The 14,180-nt window shown below is 39.7% G+C and overlaps 1 protein-coding gene across 1 annotated transcript in view; it reads right to left on the minus strand.

Moving 5' to 3' along the window:
• Positions 1 to 14,180, minus strand: part of RIMS1 (regulating synaptic membrane exocytosis 1) — a 492,355-nt gene that overhangs the window by 208,659 nt on the left and 269,516 nt on the right. Inside the window, exons 5-6 of the mRNA XM_059401539.1 lie at positions 8,730 to 9,070; positions 3,887 to 4,752 (exon numbers count right to left, since the gene is read on the minus strand). Coding sequence (XP_059257522.1) covers positions 3,887 to 4,752; positions 8,730 to 9,070 — 1,207 coding nt within the window. The remainder of the gene's footprint in view (positions 1 to 3,886; positions 4,753 to 8,729; positions 9,071 to 14,180) is intronic.

Genomic DNA, 14,180 nt, shown 5'->3' on the forward strand with positions numbered 1-14,180 from the left:
TGGGGACTGGTAGCTTGGAGAACCAATCATGTGATTAGAGGATTGGAACTTCAAGGTTCCAGTCCCCTGACTTCCTGGAAGAAAGGGACTGGAGGTTGAACCAACTGCCAATCGCCAATGAGTTAATCAACTCTGCCTACTAGGTTCTGAGAACTCCCAGGTAGGGAGCACATGGAGGTGCTAGGGGCATGGCATACCTGGAGAGGGCATGAGAGCTCTGTGCCCTTTCCTCAGAATCGGCACTATGCATCTCTTCCACCTGGTCATTCCTAAGTTATATCATTTTATAATAAACTAGTTACCTAGAATCCAAATGGTTTCCTAAATTCTGTGAGCATCTCTAAGAAATTAATCAAACCCATGGAGCGGGTTGTGGGAGCCTCTGATCTACATCTGTCGGTGAGAAGCACAGGTAACAACCTGGGCTTATGACTGGCATCTGAAGTGGGGAGCAGTCTTTTGGGACTGAGCCCTTAACCTGTGGGATTTGAGGCTATCTCTAGGTAGAAAACGTCAGAATTGAATTAAGTTGAATTTACTAGGACATCTTGCTGGTATATGAGAATTGCTTGTTGGTGTGGCAAGTCATTCATTCTCTCTCTCTCTCTCTCTCTCTCTCACACACACACACACACACACACACACACGGGAACTGAGTCCACAATCCAAAATAATGGGCTATAATTAAAATGCAATTTCAATATGTCTCCCACTACCCTTTAAATTTTATTGTATGGGGATAATCTTCCCTTGACCCTGAAACTCAAAACATGGCATCCACTCTCCTAAGACAGCTCTTCCCAAACCAGTTTTCCTCTTCTTGTTCCATTAATCTTATAGGACATAAAAATAGTTTTTACCTTTTCTTTATGTCTTATACATATGAGTGATTATCTCACACTCATTGTGATATTAGATATTTATGTACAGGTTCCACAAGAAAAATCAAAACAGGAAGAATGTTAATGTAGCATCCTACTTTACATGCATCATCTCATGAAAACCCTCAATAATCTTACCACGTGGATAGTGGACACTCTTGTCTCCATTGAGCCCACCAGCAAACTAGTACTTACAGAGGTTAAGTAACTTGTGCAGAGTTACAGTACACTGTAGATTATCATAGCTGGTTCCCTAGATCGTCCTTTAAGTAGACAATGGTGGGGTTTGGTAATAAAGCCTTTAATCAATATTACAGAGAATGGAATTTCTAATTCATTTTGAAGGAGGAAAATGTCTCTGCTACAGAGACAGAAATACATTTTGTAAACACTGAGTTGGGATCAGTTAAAATATTAGAATAAGGCAACTATTTGATTGGAGTTTATTTTCAAGGCATTTATTGAAAATGAGATTCATTATAAGAGAAAAGAGTTGTTTGAGACAATGGCACATGTGATGCTCCTGCGTTCCCAGAAGAGATTTAAGTCAAACTTCAGAGGTGTGTGTATAGTCACCAGTGTTCCCAGAATGGTAATTCCAAAGGAAGGGAAAGAGGGAGCAAAGGCAGTAAGTTCCTCACATTATACCAGCTCCATCCTTCCAATTACCCATGCCACTTGTCATTTTTTTTTCTTTCACAATCTGTCGGTATTGTGAATAGTTGTGAGAATCAATTTGGTCTGATTCTATGCCCACTGTGATTTAAAATACATATTCAGTAAGAACTGATGTAGAGTCCTTACTTTAAGAAATGGGAAAATATACATATATATAAATATACATAGTTATATCCATTAAGAGTTACCTGCACACCAATTAAGCATACCCATTTACACTTTTATTTAATATTTTATTATTTCAGGGGAGAAACATATGTGTTTATAAAACAATGCTAAGGCACAGAAGGCAGCAAGAGTATTGTCACCATGTGATTTTTTAAAGATTTATTTATTTTAGAGCAGGGAGAGATGGGGGTAAGGGCGGTACAGCAGAGGGAGAAGGAGAAGATGACTTCCCACTGAGTGTGGAGCCCCAGTGGGGCTCCATCCCACAACCTTGAGATGACCACCCCAGCTACAACCAAAAGTCAGATCTTCAACCAATGGAGCCACCCAGGTGCCCCACCATGTGACTTTTAAAAAGCTCATACACAATATGCATAAATATATGCACACTGACTTATAAGTCAAACATAAGTCACAGAAGGTATGCTTAAAGAGCCAAATAATCCCCAATACATATAATACTTTAATTTCTGTCTCCCACTGTCCTAACAATTTTATTCCATGGTGACAGTCTTCCCTTGACCCTGAAACTTACAACATGATATCCACATCCTGCTAAGTAATCTCTTCCCATATCACTGTCCCAAAACAGCTATTTTAACTTGAGATGCAGTAATTATGACGGAGTGGACTTTCTTAACTATTCCGAAATACATATATCCATTCACCCATACATCTGTATATACATCCAGCCATCTATCTAGACAGATAAATACCTAGATGGATATATGTTTGTATCTATCTATCTATCTATCTATCTATGTAGAGAGAGAGAGAAACTAGACAAAGAGGACACAGCAGTTTGAAAATAGAGAAAATGAGAAAGCAAAGTTACTTTTTTATAAATTTGTAATATTTAGTATATAATTTAACAACTCTAAGACAGGCCAGAAATCTCTAAAAATAGTTACTCCACATTATTACTAAGAAACATTACAACAAAGATGATGACCACCACTACCCAATTTAGGATTGTGGCCAAATTAAATGGGAGTGAATAGCAAAATGAAAGAAATACATAATTTCAACATTAAATTGAAGTATTTTCTAGACCAGTCTTATGTTATCTAAAGGAACTTTCTGTGATGATTGCTCTTGAGCACTGAAATGTGGCTAGTGTAACTGGGGAACTGAATTTTTAAGTTTCTTTAGTTGTAATTAATTTAAATAGCAACATGTGGTCAAGGTATTGCAGATGGCAGAACAAGACCAAAAAAAAAAAAAAAAAAAAAAAAGCCAGCTTATCACACAATGCTTCAAAATGTTTTGTAATGTGATAGGTAAAATAAACTTTGAACTACAAAGTTACTATCCAAACAGTATATAACATCAGCATGGTACACTTTCTTCACAAGCTGTGAAGAAGATTGACCCAAAACTTGAAAAATACAAACTTGAAAAATACTACGACTCTGGAGTATCACACCACTAAAGTTAAAATAAATAAATAAACAAAAGGGTACATTCCCCCTTTTCAGGAATAGTTTTGGTTTTCTAGAAAAGTGTTTCCCCTAAAATCCACCCCAAGATAATAGCTTAAAAACACAAGACTGCATACTGAACTTCCCAGAATGACAAGAGCCAAAGTCTTTAAGAACTTTTGTAACCCAAATTTGAAGCTTGTGATTATGTTTCAAAATTCTACCAAAAAGAAAGCTAGCAAGCAAAGCAAGCTAAAACCTTCTACTCTGTTCTCTGTGAGGCTGTGTCTGTAAGCATTCCACGCCGCACTGTTTTCCCCACTTCCGTGGAACTATGGAGATGTAAAGGACATACAGCTCCGTATAAATGTTAAGATATACCGCATAATGATCTGACAGCCAAATGAGTACCAAAGTTTCGCTAGCATCCATCTTCCTACCTAGCTAGAATTCGTTTTCCCCCTGGGATGTGAACTTTCCGAATCTACCCTCAGAACTTTCTAACACACCATACTGCAGTGTTAAGTACTATCATCACGTTACACCTTTCGACCCGCACTTCTCCCCCCGCCCACCCCGCACACACGCGCCTCGGATCCCCCTGCGCGCGCACCTCCGAGCTCCGCACACCCGCGCCTGCGGGGCCCCGCACACGCCGCGCGCCTCCGAGCTCGGCCTGGGCGCGCCTCCGAGGCGCAGCCGCGTCCCGGTGCCTGCGGGAGCCGCTCTCCGCCTTACCTTTCTCGCTGACGCTCTCGCTCTCGAGCTCCACGTCCTCGCAGCTGGTGTACTCCGGCGTGGACACGCCCTCCTCCTCGGAGCTGCTCACCGACATCTGCCGCTTCTTGCCGCCCCTCTTGGAGCGGTGCGGCTTGGGCGGAGACGGCCGCACGGACTCGGACTGATCAGAGCTCAAGGAGTCGTTCCGCAGCATCGTCTCCACCTTCTCGCGCTTGGACTTCCTGATGAGGACGGCGGAGCTGGGGTCCAGGCGGCTCTGCTTCCTGAGGGGCTCCTGGGCTTTGGGCTCCAGGGCTTCTGCGGGGACCGGCCCATGCCTGGGTGCCGGCGGGCTGTGGTTCGTGAGCTGCTTGGCGCCCGGCGCCCTGGCTTCCGCAGTCCTCTCGGCCGAATAGGCCCGCGGCGACTCCGGCGGCGAGGCCCTGGCGGCGGCCGGGGCGCGCTTGCCGGCCTTGCTCTCGGGCAGCGCGGTGCCCGCCTCCGTGCGCGGGAGAGCCACGTCGCTGTGGCGCCGCTCGTGCCTCGCACGGGACACGCGGGCGTGCATGCGCATCTGCTGCTCCTCCGGCGGCGGCTTCACCGGGTACCGCGCCAGGTTCGGATCGCTGCGGTACCTGGTCTGGTACTCCTCCTCTTTCCTCTGCTTCTCGTCGTCCGCCGCTTTGCGGTCCTCTCGCTTTTCCGGCACGTCCGGGTAGTCTTGTGACCGCCCTTTCTCGAGCCTTCGGCTTTCCCGCCTTTCTTTCCGCTCGCGTTCTTCCACCGCCCCCTCTCCCGGCGGCGCTGAGGACTTGGGCACGCGTTTCCGCTCGCTCTTCGGGGCTCCTTTACCGTTCTGCTCCGAGAGCCCCGGAGTCTTCTTCCTGTGATAATACGGGGACGTGAAGAGGGAAAGCAATGTATAAAGCTACAAATGGAGACCAGATCTAAGAAGCGTCGTTTCTTCGCATTCCATTTAAATCCTTTCAAAGGACTCCCTAGAATTTGACGTCTAATTAAGCCAGTTGATAACCACATTAAACCTGTGTATCTGATTAGCTTTCTAAATAAAGCTCTTTACAGAACAGCATCCCAAGGAACTTTAAAAAGTTGTTTTCACATTTCAGATTCTCCATAAATTAGCTAGATGAATAAAAAGGACCAATAAATTAATAAGTTGTATGCTAAATTCTGCTGTGAATGAAAGACTTAAAAATGTTTTAGATGAAATTAATATGGGTAATAACATAGTACCAAAAGATAATACACACGTCAGCTCAATTCTAAATATATACTTGATATATACATAGTGACAATCTATCATAATAGAAACTTTTAAAGAAATGTGAATACAAGTATGTCCATTTCAAAAACTAAATCTAGTGGCACTTCTTTAATAGTAGAACAGAAGTAATTTTAACAAGGTCATGTGCACCTAAACAATTTTAAGGGAGTTGGTTAGGAAATAAATGATTGAACCTTAGCCTTCATTTTACCTTCCTTGGGCAAAAATAATAGAAATACTGATATGTTTCTAATTATTATTCATTTTTCCTCCCCCCTTCCTTTCCCTCTCCCCCATTTAAGAACATAATGCAAACCCCCCCCCCCCCCACACACACACACAACAGTTTTGTGTTCCACTTTTCTCCCCATAAAGTTGAAGGCACTGCAAACATAAAAGGTTCTGGCAGTCTTTAAGTATTGTAGATATCTCACTCATTTGCCCCTTTCAGCCCATTCTTGTACATTGGAGTGCCCCTAATTTGGGAAAGTTCCAGCAATTATACCAGAAGTTACAAAAAGTAGAGGCCTTGTCCAAAGTGTCCTGACACTACATGATAAACCATGCTATTAAGGTGGGAACAACCTAAGCTTTTCTGTTCTTTTTTATTTTATTTTATTTTGAGGCCCATAAAGGGTTTTCCAAAGGGAACATCTTTTGACTGAAAGTACAAAAGCAGACATTATCCATAAAAATCAAGAAAAAGGGCACCTGGGTGGCTCAGTTGGTTAAGCAACTGCTTTCAGCTCAGGTCATGATCCCGGAGTCCTGGGATCTAGTCCCGTATCAGACTCCCAGCACCACGGTGAGTCTGCTTCTCCCTCGACCTTCTCCCCTTTCATGCTCTCTCTTACTGTCTCTTTCTCTCAAATAAATAAATAAAATCTTTTTAAAAATCAAGAAAAAAATACAAGATGAAGAAAAGGGCAATTTCTATTGCGGGTTACCAAAGTACCTTGGGGTCAGTTTGAGGAGGGTCTAGTAATGGTGGAAAGAAAAGGTGAAGGGTTTCAAACAGCATAAGTAAGCAAAATAGCATGGCAAATTGTGCTGTGGACATTTAGTTCACAATGGTCTTTTGAAGTGAAAGGGATTTTCATCGGAGGGTGTAATTCCAAGGGTGGCTCTGCAGTTTTACAATGTAAGTTAGAGTCTAAAAAGGATCATGTATCAATGATCAAACATTGTTTCCGTAAGAGTGAGAGGATTGTACCACAGACATTTAGTAGCTCATTAAGGCACAGTGGATCTTCTTTGAAGCTTATACTGAATCCATTTACTTTCTTTGAAATGCTGATAAATAATGCTTACCTTGCAAAGCTCATATGAGCATGAGAAAGACCATCTGTGAAAGTGCTTTGTGGAAAACTAGAGTGTCATGAAAATGGAAGGAGTTTGGCAGTCTTTCTGATCTTTGCTTCCCTGAGTATGCCTTTCCTCACCCCTCCCTCTAATTATCCCATTTCCATTAACTCTCGATGAATAATTCTTCAACAATCATTGTAAACCAACTAATAACCTTCTTTTGGTCTCACTTATCTCCCCAAAGTTGCCACCCATCTCTTCTTTTCCTTCTATACCCCCAATGACCTCAGTATTTTCTTAAGTATTTATATCATCAGTAAGTAGCTTTTATAATCAGTAACAGCATTTGTCCCTAACAATCTTCTTTAAATTTCATCTAAAATGTTACAAAAACTTGCTTCTCCATCCTTATTCCTGCAATCTTTGCAGTTGTTTTTTTTTAAACCATATATCAAAAACAGGTTTCATATTTTCTCTTTAAAAACTCAACAACTCCAAATTCTTTTATTTAAAGGTGTCATTTTCTGATCAATCCCAAAGTGCACTTTTAATATTTTTATTTCTTTTTAACTCACCAGTCTGTCACCAAAAGCTATCCATTATACCTTCACTGAACTCTATCTGGTGTACTCTCCACATAGCTTAGGTGCACTCATTCTCTCTTTCTGAAATGTCCCCTTCTACCCTCTCTACCCTATAACTCCCGGAAATCCTAGAAAGCTTAATTCAGAAGGCACCCCCACTTTCCTGTGGCTTCCAAAGTACTATATGTATTTTCTAGGTTTGATCAAATCAGCCACCATACAGTTAATTGCCCAGGTGTCTGTCTTCCTCAGGATATTGTGTGTTGTCTTCCCTAGGGTCTGTCAGAAAAGAGATCATGTCATGGTCTTATTTATATTCTGATTCTTGGCACAGTGTTTGCTTATAGTAAACACACATTGGCTACTAGCTTGCAAAATGGCTTCTTTCATTGAATGCCAGCTTCTAAACACATGCTCCCACTTAATCCTTGCCACAGCCCTGCAAGATGGGTTGTTACGGCCTAGTGTGACAGAACCAGGACTGGAAGATCTGCTTAACTTAGATGTTGGGGCGCCTGGGTGGCTCAATGGGTTAAGCCTCTGACTTCGGCTCAGGTCATGATCTCAGGGTCCTGGGATCGAGCCCCACATTGAGCCCCACATCGGGCTCTGTGCTCAGCAGAGAGCCTGATTCCTCCTCTCTCTCTCTCTCTGCCTGCCTCTCTACATAGTTGTGATCTCTGTCAAATAAATAAATAAATAAATATCTTACAAAAACAACAACTACAACAAAGAAGTCCTTGATGCTATTATATGGGCTTTGCTTGAAACGGGGAACCAAAGTCTTCCTTGGCACCTACTCTCCCACACAGTGGGATGCATAAGGATTATACAAACATAAACAAAACACTTAGTCTAACAATATAAAGGTCCCCCAGACTACCAACCTCATAAATAAGGGCTATATCCTCCTTGTTAACACTGTCTCCCAGTGCATACCCTCCTGTCTGATCATAGATGCATTGTTGAATGAAGGAATGAATCAATTAAAGTAAATTATCTGATCACATTAGCCCATGATTAAAACCCTCAGTAGCTTTCCATTATTCCTAGGATAAAATCTATAAAATTTAATCTGGCCAAAAGGCCCAGTCTGATTTGGGCCCTGATACCTAACCAGCCACCTGTCCTGGGCTCTCCCCTGCTCTCTGCTACTCATACTCTTGGCAGTGGGCATCCTTTAGGTTCTCACATGAGAACTTGTTTCCTCAGGCCACATGCCTGTGCCTATAACTGCAGTCCTCATTTCATTCTTCAACTGATTCATTCCTAGTCACTTGTCAGAGCTCAGCATAAAAGAAATGTCCTCAAAGAAGGTACCTGTGTACCTTCCAGTGGGTCAGGTTTCCTCATACTCTCTCAGCACGCCTTCCATTAAAGTGCTAATTCTGTAAGTGAATAAATGATTTAAGAGCTCTTCTGAGTTCAAGGCTGTAAGTCAGTATCTCACTCGGGTAACCTGTTTACCTGTGTGCATGTTATGAAAGAAAAGCTTTTCAATAAAGGTCTCCTTGAGGAACAATGCTTTCTAGAGATGAACAAAGCACCTTAGGCCTGTTGCTGCCTTCCCTTTGGGGCCTGAGAAGTACCTCCACATGTTCCTCTTAATAGCAATTAAATTCTTGAAAATAGGTTTACTCTTAATACAAAACCTTGCCTTTTGCTTACAGGGTTAATGAACTATTACCTCTCTCTCGGAGGTTCACTTCTAGACCTGGATGAAATCGGCTTCTGCTCGGGCCCCACGGCTTGCTGTGAGGACTCAGCCCCTTTGCTCCTGTCGGGTTGAGCGCTGGGAGGAGCTGTGTCCTGGGAGGTGGCAGCTGCTGTGCTCAGGGGTGTCTGAGACCGTGACCGCTCTTGGAGCCGTGCTTTCTTTTCTCTTGGTACCTCAGAACCAGCACCTGTAGCTGTGTCACTTAAAGTTCCATCCTGACTTGGCTGCTGAGGACCACTTCCAAAGAACCACGCCCCAGATTTGGTTAAGATTTCTTGTTGCTTTCGACATAAATTGCATACCCACATAACCTATTCAAAGAAGAGAGAACAACATAAATTTTCTATGCCATTGGGAAATAATTTCTCTTTAGCACATTAAAATATCTTTTAAGGAAAAGAAGAATGCTTGGCATCTTACTCCTTATCCTTGCAAATTTCTTATGAAAATGATCCTTGCACAAGTCACAGTCAAGTACATAGAGGCCTAGACTGGCACCCATGTGAAACCACAGTACCTCTAGGTTACCAGAGTAGAGTTGTTTCCTGGTGTTCTAACCCTGTAATTCTGATTTTCCTTTTACCTTGTACCCATAACATTTTGTAAGACTGAATCTGAAGTATCATTTAAAATGTATGTTAGTAAAAATGTTCTGAGCAGGGTTTGATTGATTCGAAAAATGCTGTAAAGAGCCATAGAATTAATATTTATGTACATAAGCCTCGGTGTCTTGAAGGATGTAGAAAATATCTGTCTTCTCAAAACTTATGTATTATTAAAGCCAGTATGAAAAGATATTCATATGGAACAAACAATATAAGGTAGGCAGAAAAGAAAAGGTCAACCTGTATATCTTCTCTAGCTTATTACTGCTACAGTGACCTCAGGTTTATATTGTGCTATAAAAGTTTCCACGTGCATATTTACTAAAGCAATAAATTTGGGGCTGGGTTTATTCATATGAGACCACTCCGATACCATTTCCACTAGAGATGCTACTTTGGAACAGTCATCCAGAAACACATCCACTGATAAATTAGAAAATGTTTTACCACTTAAAATAAATCTATACATCAGCTCTACTCTTGGTGACATTGAAAATGAATGCAAAAATGAGGACAGTAATGATAACAGAGATGATGAATAGTAATAGCAGCAACACCCAGTAGACAGAGCTAAAACAGGTGCCTGCCGCCCCATGAGACTTTTTTTTTTTTTTAGTTTTATTTATTTATTTGACAGCGAGAGATCACAAGCAGGCAGAGAGGCAGGCAGAGAGAGAGGAAGGGAAGCAGGCTCCCTGCTGAGCAGAGAGCCCGATGTGGGGCTTGATCCCAGGACTCTGGGATCATGACCTGAGACCAAAGCAGAGGCTTTAACCCACTGAGCCACCCAGGTGCCCCCACCCCATGTTCTTCTCAAACAGCTCCATTCCCTCTGCCTTGTGGTATAATTCCACCTCCCTGTCTCAGAGGCTTTGCTCTGAACACAGGTCAGTTTTCCTTCCTACTTCAGAGACAGCATCTGCAGGAAAGGTTGTTCACCAAACTCCAGGCCCTTGTTTTCACAAATACTGACAGTGAACCATTACTCAAAAATATCACAAAAGGATGAATAAATCCCAGCTATATTAAGTGAGAACCAATATTAAGATAGTGAAAGATGAAGCCTTGTTTACTAGCAAAAAGAAGAAAATGTACTACTAAAAACCTTTGGTTGAAGAGGAGAAAAACTATAATGGTAGCTACAAAATAAGATAAAAGATAAAGTGAGAATAAGAAAAAGAGGGAAAAAAGAATATATTTTGGGGGGCGCCTGGGTGGCTCAATGGGTTAAAGCCTCTGCCTTCAGCTCAGATCATGATCCTAGTGTTCGGGATCAAGCCCTGCATTGGGCTTTCTGCTCAGCAGGAAGCCTGCTTCCTCTTCTCTCTCTCTCTGCCTGCTTCTCTGCCTACTTGTGATCTCTGTCTGTCAAATAAATAAATAAAATCTTTGAAAAAAAAAAGAATATATTTTTAACAAGGGAAATTTCATCTGTATGAAGTATTAAGAACTGTTGCTTTCCAAGCCAGAAAACTCAAATAAATTCATACTATGGGGACAACTAAGACTCAAGAGATGTTTACTATAAAAAGTTTAAGATGGACACAGCTTATTAATTCATTCCTCTACACTTGCTTGGGTCATAAAATGAAATGAACTAGATTCACAAAAGCAGTTAGTTGAATTCCCACTTGCTAACATGTTGAACAAGGAAAACAGTTCATTTTATAAGCCTATAACAAAATAAAGGAATTATGGAATATATTTGTAATTCAAAATTCTTCTCAAATGAGGCAATATTATGCACAATGTATCATGATCTCTTCATGTCATAAATAAGGTCCCTCAGAAATTCTGATTGATTGAACACAGTCTTATCAAGAATAACATTATAAAGGCAATATCCCCAGGCCAGGACTTCATGCCAATGATCCCAATTATCCTCTGCCCAGACCCTAGCTGGGGCAGGTGATATGCCACCTCATTGGTTGCCTCTTTAGCTGACAAAACAGCAATAAGGTCTGAAATCATGCAATTCAAAGAGATTGGTGAGAATCTTTTGACGATTTTAAATCACTAATTAGACGTTAAATTTGTATTTACTACACTATAAGCAAAATACTATTTATCATCAAAAGTAAGTCCAAATACTATTTATCATCAAAATACTATTTATCATCAAAAGAAAATACTAAAGTATATTTAGGATAAACATAAATTTCCCTTAAAGTCACCCAGAAAACACAATAAAATATACAATTAATAAAAAAAATCCCAAAGTGGAGTTAAGTTAAATAAAGAGGCAGAAAGGAACATTAAAATACTGATAAAAAGAAGGGTAAAGGAGACTCTTCTTTATACATCTGAATATTTTCTAGAAAATTGTTAGCATAATCTTATTTAGATTGTTTCATGTTTTTTTAAAAATTTTATTTATTGGGGAGCCTGGGTGGCTCAGTCAGTTAAGTGGCTGCCTTCTGTTCAGTTTGGGATTGAGCCCCACATCAGGCTCATTCCTCAGTGGCTTTTTCCTCTCCTTCTGTCTGCCACTCCACCTGCTTGAGCTCTCTATCTCTGTCAAATAAATAAATAAATATAATATTTAAATAAAAAAATATTATATTTATTTATTTGAGGGAGAGTGTATAGGCATGAGCAGGGGAAATAAGGTCTGGGAGTGAGCTAGAAGTAAGGTCCAATCTTACAACCTTGAGATCATGACCTGAGCTGAAACCAAGAGTTGGATGCTTAACCCCCCGAGCCACCCAGACACTCCAATTTTCATATTTTTTTAAAAAGATTTACTTATTTATTTGACAGAGAGAGAGACACAGCAAGAGGGGGAACACAAAAAGGGGAGTAGGAGAGGGAGAAGCTGGCTTCCCGCTGAGCAGGAAACCCAATGAGGGGCTCTATCCTAGGACCCTGGGATCATGACCTGAGCCAAAGGCAGACGCCCAACAAATGAGCCATGCAGGTGTCCCCCAATTTTCATATTTTTAAGTGTCATAAAGATGGGCCAATGAAAAGTAATTGCCAGATTTGAGCAAGTTTCAAATTTTGAATATGTGCAGAATTGCCACAGGAGTGTTTTATTAAAAGCAAACAAAATATGGTTATCATTAAAATAATATTAAATTACTAAATATCAAAATTCATTTAATTTCATTTCAAATTAATTCAAAAGGTTACAGTCAGTAACTAGAAGCAACTACCTTAATGTTTTTAAAATATTATTTATTCACTTAAGTCTGGATGTTTCATTAATTTTGTTTATTCTTAACACAAGAAAATTTTTTCCGATGCTTTATTTCCTTGAGTATACATTTAAAAATGTATATTTCAAGATTAATCATAAGTGTGGCCAATCTATACTCTAATCTGAAATCAAAATTAACTACAAAAATAAAAAACTTTTTATTAAATAAAATAAAATAAAATAAAATCTTTCTCCCAGTCTCTACCATTAGTTATATAAATTACTCTTGCCACAGAGTTTTCAAATAAAGAAGAAACTCTTTATACACATTTTAAGGAAATTAGATGAAAATACAATAGAATATTTGTTGTACCTTTCAACATAGTTCATATCAAACATTTCAGGCATGTATAAAAATGGTTCAAACAGTTGCTGAGAAGCAACACAGTTATGTATTTTTACAGATAGTTTTTGAGTTTAGTATCAAGTATTATGCTTGCCTACAACTATAGGTAATCTAAAAAGTGGGATAATAATCCAAAAGTGGGATAGGGAGCCTTTCTTAACTTATTTTTTTAAAAAGGAAAAGACACAAATATTTCTACAAAAAAAAAATTCAATTTATTTAAAATACACACACACACACACACACACACACACACACACACACACACACCTTTTTAAAGACTTCACCGTGCCGGATTATATTCTGATTAAGTACCCTGGGATGTGTTCCAAACTGATCTAAACCAAAACAAGTCTGTGTAATACCTCATCTTAACAATTTACAGATGTTAAGCAACAAACACAAACTTAAACGAAAGATTATTGTGATGAGACATGGCTTCTGAAACTCCATGCCATACATCAGAAATATGAACATGTGAAAATTTTATTCAGAACTTTTGCACTAACAGTATTTTAAATTCCATCTAAGGAATCCTTAAGAAATACAGTAGACCATTTTATGGGAGAAAAATGATATTCAGATGGAAGAAATACTTTATATTTTCCTTTGCATGAAATGTTTACAGATCTAGACACACAGAGCAGAAAAAATGAGCCTTAGATTTACTCTCAATGATATTAAACTAAGGTGATTCATGACAATGAGGTACAGAATTCCTATATTAACCCAAGCATGTTGCTTATAAAAATCCATCTGAAGTATTTAGTTATTAAAACATAAAAATAATATAAGCATGAAGATTTTTTTAAAAAAGATCAAGAGTGAAAATATTCACTTGTATTTAATACAGTATTCAAAAATAATTACACTACCATTTTGAAAAACATGAAAAAGAAAACAGGGGATACTCGACTTTATTACAGATGTTGCATTTTCTGAGTACTTATATTCATTTTCCTAACTCTCTCTATTCAGTGAAGGCACTCCTAGCAGAATCTGGGAACAAAATTTTCAAGGTGATATTTCAACTTTTTTGACAATAGTAGATGAGATAGTAGGAAATAATCGGTAACTAAGTAGGTGAAAATGAGAGTTCTCTCTGTACTTGTTTCAGTGTGTGTGTGTTTCTCCCAGTCTTTTGTTATTTTTGTTACTATTTCATGGGTGTATGGTTTCCCTTTTGAAAGTTTATAAAATATACGAGCACAGAAATGACCTGATATATATTAGGTTTTAACAGGGTTCCTTGGTTGCTGTGCTGAGTTAAT

The sequence above is a fragment of the Mustela nigripes genome, chromosome 5 (assembly GCF_022355385.1).
Source record: "Mustela nigripes isolate SB6536 chromosome 5, MUSNIG.SB6536, whole genome shotgun sequence".
Taxonomy (NCBI): Eukaryota; Metazoa; Chordata; class Mammalia; order Carnivora; family Mustelidae; genus Mustela; species Mustela nigripes.